General features: G+C 48.8%; 4 protein-coding genes across 6 annotated transcripts; 1 reads left to right on the top strand and 3 right to left on the bottom strand.

The window, feature by feature from the left end:
• Positions 1 to 1,367: 1,367 nt before the first annotated feature.
• LOC101786055 (late embryogenesis abundant protein D-34) lies at positions 1,368 to 2,295 on the bottom strand. The gene is made up of 2 exons (XM_004986179.2): positions 1,657 to 2,295; positions 1,368 to 1,555 (listed from the first exon to the last, which is right to left on the bottom strand). The coding sequence occupies exons 1-2, from the start codon at positions 2,293 to 2,295 to the stop codon at positions 1,394 to 1,396; spliced, it is 801 nt and encodes a 266-aa protein (XP_004986236.1). The 3' UTR covers positions 1,368 to 1,393.
• A 795-nt stretch (positions 2,296 to 3,090) lies between these two features.
• On the bottom strand, positions 3,091 to 3,790 carry LOC101785655 (late embryogenesis abundant protein 3). Its single transcript, XM_004986178.1, has 2 exons — positions 3,368 to 3,790; positions 3,091 to 3,264 (listed from the first exon to the last, which is right to left on the bottom strand). Exons 1-2 carry the CDS (start codon positions 3,788 to 3,790, stop codon positions 3,091 to 3,093), a joined length of 597 nt encoding a protein of 198 aa, XP_004986235.1.
• Positions 3,791 to 5,614: 1,824 nt separating this feature from the next.
• LOC101774449 lies at positions 5,615 to 15,287 on the top strand. 3 transcript variants are annotated; one of them, XM_004981737.3, is made up of 11 exons: positions 5,615 to 5,803; positions 5,993 to 6,113; positions 6,459 to 9,596; positions 9,875 to 10,007; positions 10,155 to 10,243; positions 11,035 to 11,273; positions 12,611 to 12,697; positions 13,508 to 13,607; positions 14,000 to 14,213; positions 14,296 to 14,445; positions 14,708 to 15,287. In XM_004981737.3, the coding sequence occupies exons 2-11, from the start codon at positions 6,099 to 6,101 to the stop codon at positions 14,713 to 14,715; spliced, it is 4,173 nt and encodes a 1,390-aa protein (XP_004981794.1). In that variant the 5' UTR covers positions 5,615 to 5,803; positions 5,993 to 6,098; the 3' UTR covers positions 14,716 to 15,287. The 3 variants fall into 3 exon arrangements, with proteins under 3 accessions (XP_004981794.1, XP_004981793.1, XP_022678791.1); XM_004981736.3 differs by having other exon boundaries at positions 14,296 to 14,476; XM_022823056.1 differs by having other exon boundaries at positions 5,615 to 5,810; positions 14,296 to 14,476.
• A 531-nt stretch (positions 15,288 to 15,818) lies between these two features.
• On the bottom strand, positions 15,819 to 17,168 carry LOC101785254 (photosystem II D1 precursor processing protein PSB27-H2, chloroplastic). Its single transcript, XM_022829637.1, is given in 3 exon segments — positions 15,819 to 16,018; positions 16,864 to 17,059; positions 17,061 to 17,168. Coding segments are annotated over 3 exon segments (504 nt in total).
• Between the last annotated feature and the right edge of the window lie 1,081 nt (positions 17,169 to 18,249).

Below are 18,249 nucleotides of genomic sequence, written 5' to 3'. Positions count from 1 at the left end.
GCCGAGACGCATGTCGGAGCCACCCTGGTCTACATGGGAAGCAAGAGCAGGAGCAGATTCTGCCTCGTGGAGTGCGTCTGCATTATTGAGGACAAAATGAAGAACAATGTTACCGAGCAGAATCAATTCTACACGGAGGTCGCACGGGAAGACGAAGACGATGACGGTGAGGTCGACGAAGAGGAACCCCGGACCCGGACATATCGCTATCTGCTTCGAGTGACGGTGTTCTCCCTGAAGCTCCACGAGAATGGCGACCTGATCACCGGCAACAGCCACCGGGTCCGGTACTACAGCGTGACTGAAGGAACTTCGACTGGATTTATTGTGCGGCATCTCATGGCGTTGTGGGTGTAAAAAAATGGTACCTTTCTATTCCCTACTGGATTCGCTAAAACATAAGATTGAGCAGTTTCCTTGGTTTGCTACGTAACTCGTATCCTAATTAAAAACTCTCAGTGTCGAACTGTCGATCTTCACAAACATGTCCCTTTGGTTTCAGCCAGGTTTCCAAAACATTTTCGCTGGCGGGTTCAGATTTCTGATGGACTTCCACAAATTTAGATACTTGGCCCTGAGCTGAAAACTAGAGCTTTGTGGCGATGACTACTTCGATTTTTGTTTCTTCTAATTGGTTAAGAACAGACATCACTACCTGCCTTGCCGACTGCGGGTTCAGAGATTCAGCATAGCATTAGCTGTTGGTCCATTTGCATCTTCAGCCACCGTGATGTGATAACCTTACATCTAAAAACCGTATAGCACCATTCTCATCCATTTATTCTGATTTTCCTAAGCCATGAACAGCAGGTGCTACTAGCCGGATAAACATTTTGATGTTTTTATTTGGTATGCAGTCACCTGCCCTTTTTCCACGGGGAAGCTGCGCCCATTGTCGGGCAATGAACAGCAGCGCGCATCTGTCTGTTGAGCAGCACGTACTTTGTATGTTCATGTCATGTCACACTGAAATTTCCTGTCTATAAAATCCTCCATTGGATCACTAAAAAGAACTGAGAGAATCAGGCCTGCTCTCTCCTGATTGGAAGTAGAGGACAGCATCGCATCATGTTATTTCGCTTTTTTTTTAAAAAAATTAAGGTTCTCCTGTGTCCTGAACTCAGACTACTAAGGCTGTTTTCAGGCCGGCATCCTCCTGACTTAAAAGAAAGTCTTGCATCACATATAGCAGTTTCTGTGTCTCGTTCTGTATTTCAGTTCTGGTATAGTACGAAGTTTGACATGGAGACAGACATTGAATTCACAAAAGGCTTATTGCCGCTACATTCAGCGATATTCACATCTTTTTACAAGAGAGAGCAAGAGTAGACTCCTGCATACGTACGTGCTTTCGTACACTTCCAGCCTTCCATGTTAAAACGGACACAGTACGCTACGGGCGCTCCTGGTTGAGCCTCGCCGCGGTGGTCACCGCTTCCGCCACACCGCCCAGCGTGGTCGCCATGTCCAGCTTGTTCCGTATCTCAGCAGACACGACCCTCTCGGCGTCCTCCCCCGTTGCTCCCCTGTCCGCCGGCATCTTCTCCCTCGCGTTCTGCGCGCACAGGCCATCCAAGTCCAAGGTCCGCACAGTCACTACCACGCCACAGCTGTGCGAATCAAAAGACAAGAGAGGGAAAGCTGAGTAGAGCGCACCGAGAGGACGTCGCGGAGCTTGACCTTGTCCTCGTCGCGCGCGGCGCGGGCGTTGTGGTCGGCCGCCGCCTGCGCCGCCGCGGCCACGCCTCCGGGGGCGGTGGCGCTTGACGCCGTGGCGCACATCTCGGCGGCCTGGACGGCAGCCGCGTCGCTCTGGTCCACCGGCTTGCCCCCGGCGGCCGTGGCGGCCACGGCCTCCAGCGCGCGGCCGATGGTCACCGCGTCCTGGTCCGCCGCGCCCGACGGGTCCGTTGCCACGACCGGCGCCGGGGTCACGAGCTTCGCCACGGCCTGCCCACCGACGGACTCGGTGACGACGCGGAGGCCCGGGAGCTCGGCTTCCGTGACGGTGGCGCCGGCGTCGGCGGCGGGTCCCGTGATCTGGCCCTTCCCGACGTGGCCCGCGCGCGCGTTGAGCGCGGCCGCGGACTGCAGGACGGCGGCGGGCCCGCCCCTCTGCGTCCGGCCCAGCACGGCCTGCTCCGCCGACTGCAGCAGCGCGGCGTCCCTGGGCGCCACGGGCCGGTCGGCCAGGTCGCCCGTGACGTCGAACACGTCGCCGTACTTGATGGGCTGGTCCGGCACCTGCGGGGCCGCCTCGCCCTGCGGCGGCCTTCTCGGTTGCCCCTGGCTCATGGCGATCTCCTCCACGGACAGTACGGCCACTAGCCAGTGCCAAGCGCTGAGGTCGAGTTGGCGGCTTGGCGCGCCATATATACAGGTAGGCCGCGAGCTAGAGCTAGAGGCTAGAGCGGCAGGCATGGAGGCGCGTGGCGGGGACACGCAAGGGAGCCGGGGCGACGTGGAGCTGTGTCCGGAGGCGCTATGGCGCTTGGTTTTCTGGGGGCACGTCCACGACGGCATGTCCGTGGTCGCCTTTGCTCGGCGCGGTGGGGTCGGCGAACCGGCAGGTGCCATCCATGCGGAGCCTCGCGGAACGCTCGCGATGCATGGAAGCAGGTGCGGCTGCCCATGCCATGCCCTCGTGTCTCGTGTCGTCGGGCTCCAGCGTTCGTACCCGTGTCGCGGCAGTGCGCGTTCGGCCGGCGCGGGCGTGGCGCGTTCGGCCGGCGTCCCTGCCTTCCGACTTCGTTTCACGTTTGCCTCTCGGCATTTGCGTCATGTCAGGTTGATCCGTAATTCTTTTGCGGCAGAGTAACGAATAAATCTTGATTCGGCAAAGCCACTGTACGATAATCAGAGTTCAGAATTTCGTGGAAGCAGCAGTACAAGTTCCAAGTTCCATGGCAGCAAGAACACTGATTTTCCACGCGCACAGAGCTCAACGGTGAATTCAGTGCTAATCCGACGCAAGGTTGATTAGTTCGCCATGGACAGTCTATGATGAAGCTAACTGTGAAACTCATCGAACAGACTACGATCAAGTTGCCCTTGCGCCGATCGAAAGGGCGTGCCTGGGCTCCTCTCCGTTCATGACGCTTGCGCGTGTTCAGAATTGTGCTTCGCCGCCATGTCGAGCGCCGCGCTCACCCCACGCGGGTTCGTCTTCCCTCGGGGGTCGTTCGCCGCTTCCGCCTCCGCAGCTGCCGCCGCGACCTCGCTCGTCACCGCCTTGCCCGTCGGCAGCCTCATCGTCGCCTCCCACTGAAAAAAAAAGGCAGCAGGCACGACGTCGTCGGCGCGACAACAAAATCAACCTCCACGGACGCGTTCGATCAGAGTTCACGTGCGTGCAGGGCGTGGTTACCGTCAGGACGTCGTTCATGGTGACCTTGTCCTCGCCGACGAGCGCGAGGCGAGCGTTGGCCGCCACCGCGGCCTGCGCCCGCTCGACGACCCCGCCTGGGACGACGACGGCCGCGCGGCCCGCGCCGGCGCCGACGGCGCTCGCCTCCGCCGCGCGTATCGCCGCGGCGTCGGACGGCTCCACGGGCTTGTCCCCGATGGCCCTGGCCGACCCCTCCAGCGCCTCCGCGATCTTGACCCTGGTGTCGTACGTCTCGTCGACGGCGCCGTCGCCGCGGCTGCCGCCGCGCGCGAGCTGCTCCGTGGCCGACTCCGTGGCGTCCCTCGGCGCGACGCGCTCGGTGTCGAACACCCGGCCGGGGTTCGTCGGCTCGGGCTCCTTGGGGGGCTCCGGGCATTCTATCCTGCTCGGTCGGGCTTCCATCGCTGTGGTCTCCGATGATGTCGCTGTGGCGGCGGCGGTGGGCAGTGTCGCTGCTTTTTATATTGTCGTAGGACATAGTAGCAGTTGAGCGGTGAGGCGGATGGAGGAATGGCACGTGGAGTTCAACATGTCACGTTCTTGCAAATCCTGACGTTTTTTTTCCTTTGCAGATCTCTTGCTACTTCGCCATTACTCTTCTTAAATAAATAACATTTAAAATAAACATCATTGGTTTAAGAACGGAGGTCTCTTTCAATGACGATTATTAGTAGCAATTCAAACATTCCGTTATTTATTGACAGTGACTGTAAACTCCTATCGACGATTTTTTTTTACAACATAACTCATTCTTCATCACGAATGTAGTTTGACGTATCAATTAATTGCAACAGAATATATAATCAATTCATCTAACAATGCATCCAAATATAAAAAGTTTTTACTCAAGTGAAACATTTTCTTTTCACAAAGTAATATATAACTCCATCCCTCCATGGTTTACGAATTTACCATGCGCATCCACTAAACAAATAATTAAATAAAACACCCGAGTGAGCCATCAACCGTTGAGTGAACAGTCAACCGTTAAAGTCATTATGAGATCGGTGACATATAACAACATCATTTACTCCATGCATATTCGATCTACAAACCACTAGACACTAAAACCCTAACCCATGCAACATACAAGTCGCTAAACACTAACCGACTAAATCCTATTTTGCACAACGAACCAAGTAAATTGTCGGTCACTACTCACTAAGAGGGTGTTTGGATACGAGGTGTTAAACTTTAACAGTGTCACATCGGATGTTCGGATGCTAATTAGGAGAACTAAATATGAGCTAATTATAAAACTAATTGCAGAACCCTGTGCTAATTCGCGAGACGAATCTATTAAGCCTAATTAATCCATCATTAGCAATTGGTTACTGTAGCACCACATTATCAAATCATGGACTAATTAGGCTTAATAGATTCGTCTCGTGAATTACACTCCATCTGTGCAATTAGTTTTATAATTAGCCTATGTTTAATACTCCTAATTAGCATCCAAACATCCGATGTGACATGTGTTAAACTTTAACACATGGTTGCCAAACAGGCCCTAAGCCAGTGAGATGGGATTACAAACCTACCAAGCACCGCATGATTCAAACCGTTTTCTTGATACAATAAGCCATCTAGTAATTTCAATCAAATCTAGCCGCACCGTACGACCTCGTCGCTATCTGATTTTTGTTCTTTTGAGACGATATACTATTCAAATTCAATGAAAATCTAAACATGAAAGCGATGAAAGGATACATGCCCGTGGACTTGCACGAGCATAGCTTCTCCAAGGCTAAAATCACTCTGACACGTTCCTTTTCCCACTCCACACAGCAGAGGGAAATCCCAGGCATCAAATCGAGCATGTTTGTCTCCTCGTCTACCTTTTCCTCCAAGTCATAGTCACGCATAGTCGCCAGGCCGCCACTGTGCTTGCAGGCTTGCAGCAGCCGGCCAGGGGCCAGCTACTCTAGTCTGACAACCAGCAGAGCTAGAAACTGGAGGGAAAATGTCAGTCCACACCCCAAACATTCAAAAACCAATCGTGACTCTGACCTCTCGCACCCACACTCTCCCAGGCACGCGGCCCACTCAACCCCCGACGCAGCCCGCCCGCGTCCTGGTTCTCCACGCCACGGCCCCGGCCGCGCCGCGCGGCTGCGGCGCAGGCCCCGCGGGTCAGCTACCGGTGCCGCCCACCCGACGCGCACACTATCAACGCAGGATGATCCCAAAAACAAACAAATAAAACCCCCCCACCCCAGTCAGGGGAAACGCGAGAGCACAGCGCAAGGCCGCCGGTCCCTTCTCCTCTCTCTCCCCCCCCCAGTTCCCACTGCTCGCCGCTGGATCCTCCGCCCGCCGCGCCTCCTCTCCTGGACCCCGCCGCGGCGCCTGGCCGGAGATCCGCCCGCCGGGAGGGGGGAGACGGGTGGGGTCGCTCCTCTCCTGCTCCCGCCGGTGAGTGGTTCGTCCCCTGCTCTTGCTTTGGTGGGGGGTGGCGGATGGATTCCCTGGTTCGAGGAGGAGTTTTTTCCCCTTGTTCTGAGAGGAATTCAAATCCACCTCCGTTCCGGTTCGGTTTGACGCGGATTTTTGCGCTGAGTGGCGCCGTACTGACCCGTTCATCCGTTTGGGTGGTTTGATTAGGTGGTTGCTCTTCGGCCGCTGGAGATCGGCGGGCGGCAGCGGTTGACGCCACAGGGCTTCGTGGTGCCGAATTCCCCGGAAATTTTGGGGGTTCAACGGAACCCCCATGCCAGACGCCGCGGTGAGTTGCTTCCCCTCCGAAATTTCGCCAGGAATTTTGCTCTTTTCTTACCTGGGCGATGTTTTGCTAGCTTCCTTTCTCTCGGTAGGGGGCTGGTGCGTGGTCTTGGCTTCAGACTAGTTTTTTTTAATGGAAACCGAATTAAAGTAGCCACTTTTGGTCCATTTTGTTGCCCGTTTTGTTTTGCATTGCCCGGAATTTTATTAATCAGGTCGGGCTGGCGGAGTAGGTTTAAACTAGGGTTTAGGCTAGATTGCGCTGTTTAGTTGGTTTACTATTTTGTGAACAGCAGATGACAGGGACAGCGAGGTCTGATCATCTCATGTGGTTTTTGACCTTCTGCAGGGGCTTGAAATGGGCCATAACGGCTCTAAGGGAACTCCAATGCCAGGAATGGAAGAAGGCACAACAAAGGATTTGAAGAAGGTTCCCGCCTCCTTGGAGGCAAACAAGTCTTCTGGTGATGAGGATCTCGGCGGAGGGCCTGCCTTGACTGGGAGGAAAAGAAAGGAAGTGACGAGGGGTTCGGCGGATGAGAATGGGACTGTAACAAAAAGGGTGTTGAGGTCCAATGCCATGAGGCTGCGAGCTGAGGCTGAAACTGACAGTTTGGAGAGGAAACACTCTGAGGTTATTGTTGAGGCTTGCAAAAGCGGGGTGCTGACAGCACATGCTTGCAATGGTGAGGAAGGCAATGGATTGGTTAAGGTGAATGTGAGCAATGTCTCGGAAGAGTCAGCTCGTCCTGAAAATAATATGGAAATGTCTGGTCTTTCCGCGACAGAATTTGCCCAAGGTCATGGCTTAGGCACTCAAGGTAACATTGCAGAATCTGACGATAAGAGAATCAAGTCATATGAGAACATTTCTGCTGTAACTCACGAGGTGCAGAATGAGTCTAGAGCTGGAACAATCAGTTTGAGTGTTGATGAGTCCCAAGCTAATGAGGTGATCCATGGGCCTTGCCAGGGTGAGGTCATAGACTTAGTTGCTGCAAATGATGATAGCAAGAGCACATGTTTAAGAAGCACCAGCCCAAACAGTGGATTAGAATCTGTTGAGCATGAGGATACAGTGGTTTGTACCGATGGAGTGGTACCTCACAGTGGAGATCAGAAAGTTGAGAAGCATTCTCACAATGACAATTTATGTACAGAAACTGAGATTTCTTTGACTGAGAATGGAAGATGCACAGTAGATAACCACACTGATCTAACTGAGTGCACTAAGCAGGATGAGATGGGCAGTCCTGTGAATGAAACCAATGATGCTTCATCACGTGACATTGTGTTTACAAGGAGAAAGTCGATATCTAGAAAATCGTGTGAGGCAAAGCAGGTGAAATGCGAAGAGGAGTTGCGATTTGAGAAGCGAGTTACAAGGTCAGCTACAGTTAGACAGAGGGAAGTTTCTGGAAGCTCATGCAAAACTACCACAAATGAGGCTACATTAGGAAGCAAAGGGAGGAAGAGAGATGTTGTTGCTCACTATACAAGGAAAGTGAGCAGTACAGTATCCCCGAAAACTCACCATGCTGAGCTGGTAGAGCGTAATACCATTATGAAGAAGCAAACAGTGAAAGGAAAGGTTATTGATCGAAGAGACTTAGGTGTCACTGAGAATGATAATCATGCAAATGCCACAGAGAATGAGGAATCAGAAAATGAAACAAAGGTAAATTTGAAGTCGCAACCACTTGCGAGAAGCATCAGCATTGTCAAGAAAGCAACTGAAGCTGCTGTTTCTGCAGTGGATCAGAATATCTCTGGTTCAGCCATCACTGAGAAAAATGATATGGAGCATACGGATTCTGATGGAGTTAAATCCGAAAATAAGACTCCTGTGCAGAAACCAGTAATGTCTGTTGGTGCGAAGATTGTTGCCAGCAAGAAGAGGATATTGGAATCAGGGCTTGATAAAATTGCTGGAAGGTCACCAATTGCCATGCCATCCATGAAAAAGACAAGAAATACATCTTCTGATCCAGATATAGAGCAACCGAATAAGTCTTCTGGAGAGAAGGTTGTTGGGAAGAACTGTGATTCAGGAAATAAACGTGTTCTGAGGGAACGGCAGCATCGCAATCAAACAAGTTTGTCGAGCAGATCTTCTAACCGCACTAATCAAAATGATATCAAGCTGACACAGGATCAATCTGATGATGATGAGATTGGCCGTGATACTTCCTACAGGAGAACTCGTAGAGGACGTAGTCGTGATGCTGCTGCCCTTGTCGTGCCACAACAAGATGACTCTAGTGATTCTGAAGAAGACATTGTTGTGAAAAAGAATCAGCAGAAAAGGAAAAAATCTGGGCATAAACAAAAGGCTGGATCTAAGTTGAAGCATGCTTCTGCTCGTTCCAAAGCTGGTCGTTTGGGTAGGCCTGTTCTGACTAGTTCTGAATCTAGCTCCTTATCTCTGCAAGCAGGAAAGGGGAAAGTGAAGGTGCCTGAAGGTAAGGGGAGGTCAGATAGAGCTTCCACTATGAACACTGCAAGCCCAAGTGAGCAGATAAATACAGGAAGTCTTCGCGAAGAAAAGCAAAAAATAAGTGATGAGATAAAGGCCATACTTCTAGGTGCTGGTTGGACGATTGATTTAAGACCCAGGAATGGTAGAAATTACATGGATTCTGTGTATATACCTCCTAGTGGCAAAGGATCTTACTGGTCAGTCACAAAAGCATATTATGCGTTTCGTGAAACTATGGAATCTGAGCAAAAGGACAGCTCTAAAGGCCAGAGTTTATCAAAAAAATCTGTTGGTAGCCCTGGCAAAAGGCAAGCCTCTAATTCTTCAGGTTGTACATTAACAGAGGATATCCTTAGCAAATTAAAAAGAGTTGTTGTAAACAAACGAACAACCAAAGTAGAGATTCAAAGGCTGAGAAAGAAAGCATTTAGAAAGGGTGCGTCAAAGGTAAAGAGGAATAAGATTACAAAATCGAGAAGACTACATTTAGGAAATGATAGAAAAAAGCGAGGTGGCTGTGCTCTACTTGCTCGTGGATCCAACAAGGAGTCTGACAGCAGCACTGATGGTTTTGTTCCATATGAGTGGAAACGTACGATTTTCTCCTGGTTGATTGATCTGGATATTCTATCGGTGAACACTAAGTTGAAATGTATGGATGAAAGCCACTCAAAAGTTTTACTGGAAGGTATAGTCACTAGGGATGGGATTAACTGCAGCTGCTGTAGTGAGGTCCTTGCAGTGCTTGAATTTGTGGCTCATGCTGGCGGTGACGTGAAGAAGCCATACAGAAACATAGTTGTAGATGGGCTGGACATTGATCTCATGCACTGTCTTACTAATGCATGGAATAAGCAATCTGATTCTGAAAGGCAGGATTTCTTTCCTATTAGCATTGAGGGTGATGACCCCAATGATGACACATGTGGTATTTGCGGCGATGGAGGCAATTTGATCTGCTGTGATGGATGCCCCTCGACATTCCACATGAGTTGTCTAGGACTGGAGGTATATATTTTTGCTTTTGACATCAGTATTGTGGGAGGCCATTTGCTTAATCATTTTTTACTAAACGTAACATTTCTTTAGATTGAATCAGAAAATTTGGCAGCATTTCATTTTATGTGCCTGCTTTTTAAAATTTAGCTGTTCCTGCATTAGGACATGATAAAAATTTTGAAATACCAATAATAGTACTCCACTACTCCAGTTTTCTGTGCTGATAAGAATTGATTAATGTTTTCAGTGATGTATTCTCTAATTGATATGAACTTCCAATTTTGTAGGCACTTCCCTCAGATGACTGGTGTTGTGCAAACTGCTCATGTAAATTTTGTCATGAACATTCTAGTGATGATACTGAAGACATTGCTGATGCTGATTCTTCATTGCGTAGTTGTTCCCAGTGCGATGAGATGTGTATGTGATCTCTGTATATTATTTCTTCACAGTTCTTTCAACTTTGAAGTATTTGACAATTCTTACACCAGATTTTCATTACTATTTACTACTGTATTTTCTTATGGTCATCATGTTTTGAGTTCTTCATAATGATGATGTCTGCAGATCACCAAGCCTGCTCTCCTGAGATTGATTCCATAACCAGTGATTCCGATCCATCATGCAATGTATTCTGCCAACACAGTTGCAGACTTGTAATACTTCTCAGACTCCTGTTCTTTCCCCCCATGGTCTCGTTCCTTTTTTGATGTACTACCTTGTAGCTGTAGTTTTCTATGAGCATGATTGTTGTGATGGCATTTGTATTTTATGTTGCTGTTTGAGACCTCAGCCATTAAATTGGGGGGGGGGGGGGGGGCAGCTACGTTAATTCATATAGCAAACACTAGAACATGCAGCTAATTTCTTCTTGGTCTATAGACGTGTTGTAGAAAAAAATGAGGTCATGAGGGGGGCCATGGCCCCTGCCAGCCCCCCCTATTGACTCCGTCCCTGTCTGCACCATATGTCATCTATCAGGGCCTGTTCTACTGGCTTTCTCTTTTGATTATGATATTTCCTTTTATGCCTGACTATCTTTACTTCGTATGATACAACTATCATAGAAATGTATGGAAATTCAAGTAACTGATTCATTTTTCCCGTTTAACTGAATTCCATAGCTATATGCAATCACATATAAACTTTTATTTAGCCATTTAGTGGTTTGGGAATCTGATACTTTTTAATCCAACTAGTAAAAGCTTTTCTCTACTAGTGAATTTCATGCTGATCTTTGGCTTTCTGATACTAGACACTTATTTGGTTTTTAGTGTTTCCATAAAATGCTCTATTAACGGCAATATGTTTACCATTAAGACTTCTTGTTTAGCTGTCCTCTATCTACTCTTTTCATTGATGTGCACCCTCCTCCCAAGCCCCACCCCGCCCATTGAGTTCCCATGATATATTTATTGAGTCTAAAATTACTATCTGTGTGATGCAGCTGTTTGAGGAATTGCAGAATCTTCTGGGAGTCAAAAAGGATCTTGAACAAGAATTTTCATGCCGAGTTATTCAGCGCATCCATGATGATGTACCAGAAACAGTTGTCGCTTTGGACGAAAGGGTTGAGTGTAACTCCAAGATTGCTGTTGCGCTTTCGTTAATGGATGAATGCTTTCTTCCGATTGTTGACCAGAGAACTGGCATCAACTTGATACGCAATGTTGTGTATAGCTGTGGGTACGCGTCTTTCTACCAGCTCGCAGTAGTCCATGCAAGTTTAATTATCCTTGGTAAAGCGTGCAGATTGTTGTTAATGCTTTGGCCTTCTAATTCTTTCCACATCTCACACCCTCCCTCCCTCTGTGTATTTGGTATTTTGGTGGTTGTGTTTTGGTTGGTGGGGCCATTGGGATGAGCTGGTCTGACATTATTACTGAAGTCAGTGCTCATTGTTAACATACCATCTTTCACATAAGGCATAAACAGGTGCATAGCTCCTCATAGATTGACCTGAGTGCACTAAATGGGTTTCCTCTCATGAATTTAACTGTTGTCATAATATTCTGGAGATAATAAAAAAAATGGCCCCTTCAATTTTAGACATTTAGGTATGTGAGTTTATCTTTTGCGAATAGGTATGTGAGTTTATCTAATGTTCTAATGATAAAACCATCTTCATTATGTTCACTAATTTCACCTGGAACGACTTCGATCATATCCTCATAAAACAGGGTTAGGAAGCACCATGGGGCCATAAGCATATTGTGTTATATGTGGGATAATTTAAGCCAATTTTCTTGAACAAACATTCTGAGGACTAACATATAGTGCACATATCACCTTGGGTGCTTTAATCACTGTTGACCTACATACAACTTTTGAATGCATTTGCTTGTCCTGATCTACTCCATCCATGTCATGATTTGTTATGGCCTAAGGCATAGGGTGTGGCTTTGTGTCAGGTCGACTCAGACCTATTTTTGACAAGTCCCTTTGTATGTAGTATGTGGCAGGTTAGCTTGCAATGGCTGCATACCACTTGGTGCTAGTATGTGGCCCTACACATGATATATCTTGTAAACAAATTTTCATGGAACCACTATTAATATACTGATATGGGATATATGCCAAATATACACTATGCATAGGCGATAGCAAGCAATGGATGTAAGCAGTAAAACTTCACCTATGCACACATCAAATAACAAAAGAGATCAATGCACCATGTGATTAATGGCGTCAAGAATCCCGATTATAATGTAATATATCAAATTGATTGTTCAAAAAGAATATATCAAACGTGATTGGCGGGTGGACTAATCACTAATGCTTACACGGTCATGAATGCAGCTTGAGTGGGATTGATTTAACACACTGTTATGGGTGGGTTAGTTCCCGTTATGTTGATTTAGTGGCCTGCATCATTGCTTGGAAGTTGGAACATTTTTTGGTTTCTTTATAAATGCTCTAGTTTTTTATGTACATTTACAGCTTGTTTTCTGTATGGTAAATGTTATTCCAACTTTTCTCAGAGATGATTGATTGTTCTCTATTTTTGCTTTTCTTGCATGCAGATCAAATTTTGTCCGATTGGATTTCCGTGGATTCTATATATTTATTTTGGAACATGGAGATGAAATGATAGCTGCAGCATCTGTCAGGTGAGTTGTTTCCTCTTGTTTTCTTTTGCTTGATATATCTTGTGACTCTGTCTAGGCATCTATATAGCACTGAATGCCAGCACGTTGCAGCATATGAGAAGAAGCATACAATGTGCTCTAAAAACCCTTTAAACAAACCAATGTTTGTCTCAGTGTACTGGGCACAAAGATGCTCCTAATAGCAACCATACCAGGAACCACTGTTATTTGAGTCAATTCGTTTTTTGATTTTCAAACAAAACTGCCTTCTGGTTTGGTAATTTTGCAATAGTGTTGATCTTGTTTAGCACCTTACTTTACTACTTAGAGTTCTAAACAATGGCCGTACCCATGTTCTCTAAATACTCTACATGATTGGAATAACCATTTTATGTTCCAAAATCTGAAGGAAATTATACCCTTACTGAAATGCTCAGTGTTTTCTTATGTATAATTGCATGGTGGTGTTGAGGAGTCACCTGCGGTATCTGCAGTGCCATGGTGGCAAATCTCCCTTCACATTTTGTTTTCTTCTTTACTACTAAGATTTGAATGCTTCGTTTAGGGAGGTGTATTCATGTCGGTCTGATGAAATTTATAGTTTACAAAATTCATTACGTCTTTGTGTGAACTTTCTATAGTTTGCTAACATCTGTCAGAACATTTTATTTACCTTCTATTTTTCTGCACACTGCTGTTTTGTCTTATTGTTACATGAATTATAGGATGAGTAAACACAAACAGAGACTCTGGCTGCTCTTAGTTGGGTTTCTTTCTTGAATTGCTGGACTTTGATACGATTTATTGTTACCATCTTTTGTTCTTAAACAGGATACATGGAACCAAGTTAGCTGAGATGCCGTTCATTGGTACCCGGAATATGTACAGGCGTCAAGGAATGTGCCGCCGGCTTCTAGATGGAATTGAAATGGTATCTTGATCTGAGCCCAGAATCCAGATCCTTGCATGCGTGTTTCATGGTGCTATTGCTAATGTAGGATGTAGCATATTGTTTCAAGAAAATGCATTGAGCCCCTTATATCTTCAATGTTAGTTCCCTTAATGTGTGCCTTTTCGAAGTTTGAACATGTGCAATCCTGGTACCGCTGTACAAATGTGCACCTTGCACTGTTGAACCCAATGTGGACTAGTACTTCTTTTTTCCCCAAAAGAGTGCGTCGCTATCAATAGCATATTTAACCTGTCTGTGGACTTTGTATATATGATGACCATAATATGCTATATATTACTAACTTGATGTCTTGTTTAATTGAACTTATCTAACTCTTATTATTGTTATTTCCTTCCGCTTTTCCATTTCAGATCCTCAGCTCTCTCAACGTTGAGAAGTTGATCATTCCTGCTATATCAGAACTTGTGGACACCTGGACATCTAAATTTGGTTTTAGTCCACTTGAAGATTCTGAGAAGCAAGAAGTGAAGGCTATCAGCATGTTAGTTTTTCCTGGTACAGGTCTTCTCCAAAAGCCATTGCTGAAGAAGGCTTTACCTGACAAAGACCCATGTCCCTCAGGAGGTCAGAACAAATGACTTATTCCTTATTGATATCCCAGTTCTTTGTTATCCTTTTACTTAATGGTGAGTAACCGTTTTTACAGTGGGTGCCGTTTCCTCTGCAAACAAGGCCGGAAAACTATCTGATGTGGCCATTGAAGATTCTCTTTGCTCTGTTGCAAGTGCTGACCCCCTAGGTTCTGGGGTCACAGAGCATATGGACAGCAGCAAAAATGGTGATGGCACTTGCAATGGTGATGTTTCACAACAGTCTCCCCATCCTTGGTAATTCCAAGCAAAGCTTGCATGTGATGTTGACATATTGATATAGTTGTTTAAGATAACAATATTCAGATAAGCAACACGGTTTTGTTTGGATTTAAGCGAAACATATTCTGCAAGGATGAAAAGTAGATATTTGTCTGGTGCCTAGAAAATAGCCATAAATTTATGTGCATTGTAATACCTCCATCTTTATATGGTTCTCATTCTCATGACTTTTAATCTCTCCTGCAGATGGGTAAGTCTGGGTGCAACTTTTGGGTCAATCAAATGGTGTGCCTGCTTACCAAGAGAGGGGGCCCCAAGCTTACATGGACGAAGCCATGAGCGCATCCATATTTTTTGTACCTTTTGAGTTCGACTCAGCAATTAGCATATTGGCAGAAAGAGGTTTGCAGTTTTTTTTGGAAGATGCCTTGCAGCGGTAGCCCTGTTGTTTTGCCAGAGATTGATGATTCAATTGACTCGTCTACCTGGACTTCAGAATCAGCCTGTGCAGTACTGAAAAGCGTGAACTCCGACCATCTAACTTCATGTGCAGCTGAAAACTCAGCATGTAGAATGTGGATGATAGTTCTGTTCTGTTTTCCCCCTTTTTGGTCGTTAACTAAACTCCGAGGGCTAATGGAGCCACCAGATAGTCGTAAATGTTACACCAGTTGTTAATTAGTTAATAACTTTATGTTTTTTGCTAGCGCAATCCCGCAATCATCTCTCATTTCTGTAACATATTTCTCATCTCTGTAAGATAAACTAATGTATGCGTTAGCGAGAAACTGTCCACCTGATCTGTCATGCCAAATTGGTTACAAAATCCCTGTTGTGTTACTGTGGAAGAATGAGGCCTGCATGCATACACCATGCCCGGCTAAAATGTCCACGTGCATCGTTCTGGAATCTGCAATGTGTTTTAGGTCCTGTTTGATTTTAGGATGCTAAAGTTGAGCACCTGTCACATCGGATGTTTGGATAGTATTAAATAAAAGCTAATTACAAAACTAATTGCACAGATGGAGTCTAATTCGCAAGGCGAATCTATTAAGCCTAATTAGTCCATGATTTGATAATGTGGTGCTACAGTAACCACTTGCTAATGATGGATTAATTAGGTTTAATAACCATTTGCTAATGATGGATTAATTAGGTTTAATAGATTCGTCTCGCGAATTAGACTCCATCTGTGTAATTAATTTTGTAATTAGCTCATGTTTAATCCTCCTAATTAGCATCCAAACATTCGATGTGATACTGCTAAAGTTTAACACCTAGTATCTAAACAACCCCTCGGGTGAAGGAAGCTTTGCAGGTGAAAAATACCGGAGTAGAATCACTTCTTGGCTATTGCTCATCGTTGAGATAAGCATGAAAAATACTGGAGTAGAATCACTTCTTCCTCATCGTCCAGATGTGCATGAACAATGTCTGCGGTACTGAGGTCATTCAGGATCTTGTTCTTGACATCTTGTGGGAGCGGAGCGGAGGACCCTGCTTCGGAGTAGAACTCCGCCAGTGACCCGATCGCCTTCTGCAACGCTACGTATGGGTGCGTTTGGTTGCGAGGACGAAGTGGGACGGGACGGGACGATCCCACTTCGTCCCGCGTTTGGTTGGAGGACAGGTGGGACGGGGACATCCCTACGAGGGAATATACCCTCCAGATGCGGGATGCCCCCGTCCCACCAAAACGAGCGGACGGGGGCATCCCACTTCGCCCCCGTCACGCGCCGTCTGTCCACGCGGGCGGGCGCGGGCGAGCGCCGGCGGCCGGCGGGTGCGGGCGGGCGCAGGCGAGCGCCGGCTGGCGCGGTCGGCGGCCGGCGGGCGAGCGGGCGCGGGCGGGCGAGCGGGCGGCGGCCGGCGGGCGAGCGGGCTCGGGCGGGCGAGCGGGCGGCGGCCGGCGGGCGAGCGGGCGCGGCCGGCGGGCGAGCGGGCGCGGGCGGGCGCGGGCGGCGGCCGGCGGGCGAGCGGTTGCGGGCGGCGGTCGGCGGGCGAGCGGGAGCGGCCGGCGGGCGCGGGTGGGCGCCGTCAAGCGGGCGCGGTCGGTGGCCGGCGGGCGCGAGCTCCACCGCTTCCGGCCGGTGGAGGAAGAAAATACCTGTTAGTATGACAGGTGTGTCCCACGAATTGGTGTTAACAGGAGAAGAAAACGGTGCTTGTCCCGTCTATAGCGATCTCTCCAACCAAACAAAAAATAGGATCATCCCATCCCATTCAACCAAACAAGAAATGGGATCATCCCATCCCGAAAAACTGGAACGGGACCGTCCCGTTCTACATTGTCTCCCAACCAAACGCACCCTATGACTCCTGTGGATGAACTGGTGAAAAAAAAAGGAGGATCTCGACAGAGCAGAGCTCAAACATGCAGACGCACGGATGAGCGTTACGTACCTCGGCTGCGGCGGCCTGCTGGCCTCTCCACCCGCCCAGGAACTCCCGGATGGACTCCTTGGCGGCGTCGGCGTTCCATCGGAACTTGGCCATGTCGCCGCCGCCGTCCTCTTCCAGGGACTCCCGGAGCGTGCGCACCACCTCCCTGGCGGCCTTCAGGTACGCCTTGGGGAGCACCTTCCTGGCGGCCTTGGTCTTCACTCTTCTCGTTCGGGTCGAAGATGGACTTGATGGCGCCGAGGACGCCCTCCTCGCCGCCGCCGCTGCTCTCATCGTCCGCCCTGACCGGCGCCGCCACCGCCATGCCCGCGAGGCCGAGGAGGAGGGAGGCGGCGCGAGCTCTCCCGCCGCAGCGCCAGCTACTACAACTGCCGCCACGGCGGCGGCGCCCAAGCCAACCCCTACCGCCGCGACTGCTCCTGCATCACGCGCTGCCGCGGCTGAAGGTGGCGCGACCTCGCCGGCGCAACTATTTGCAAGACCCCAATCGCGATCCGGTTGTTTACAATAAGGTCCCTGTATATTTTCACAGAGCCCCCTTGGATCGCGATCCGAATGTTACAAAGAGACCCCGAGTATTTTCAAATAGCCCCCTAATTTGGATCGCAATTAATAATCGCGATCCGACTATTTTGCAAATCCACCCTCGGTTTGGACAGCCAGCCCCTTCGTCTCCTCCGGCAGACCCCTCGGCTCCTCCTCCTCCTCCGGCCTGCCCGGCGCCACCGTAGTCCCCGCCGGACCCTAGAAGACTCTTCCCACCCTCTCCGCCGCCCCGGACGTTGCTCTCATCGTCCGCCCTGGCCAGCGCCGGCGCCGCCACCGCCATGCCCGCGAGGCCGAGGAGGAGGGAGGAGGCGTCGGCTCTCCTGGTGATCGGAAGCCTCGCTGCTCCGCCGCCTGCTCTGTTGCTCGACAGCACGCGAGAATCAATCAAATGCGAGACTGCGAGAGCACCAGCCGAGGAGTAGGGGGGAGAGTGATGGTGAGTTGGTGACAAGGCCGGCACGTACAGATAGGCTTCTGCCTGGTCTCCACAGCTCGCTGCAGCTTCGCTGACGGCGACAAGCAGCAGCGGCAGCACCTGTCCAGCGTGGGCATCGGCGGCGGCGGAGAAGAAAGCATTGTCGATCCTGGCCGCGACCTCTGGCAGTGCAGCAGCAACGGATGCCGTCCTTAGTGGAGACGGATGGAGGAGCTGATTGCTGCGAGTAGAGTGCGTAGCTTCCATCGCTGTACCTTGTTCTCCAATAGCCTACCAGGTGTCACCTTGGTTGAAATCTGATTTGCATTCAGCTGAGTTCTTCGACTTGGTGCAACAGGGATCAGAGGTCTCCACTTCACCAGCAGCAAACGGAGTGTACTTTCAACTAACTTCTTCGTAT

The sequence above is a fragment of the Setaria italica genome, chromosome IX (genome assembly GCF_000263155.2).
Source record: "Setaria italica strain Yugu1 chromosome IX, Setaria_italica_v2.0, whole genome shotgun sequence".
In the NCBI taxonomy this organism is placed as follows: Eukaryota; Viridiplantae; Streptophyta; class Magnoliopsida; order Poales; family Poaceae; genus Setaria; species Setaria italica.
This window is presented reverse-complemented; position numbering and strand designations above follow the sequence as displayed.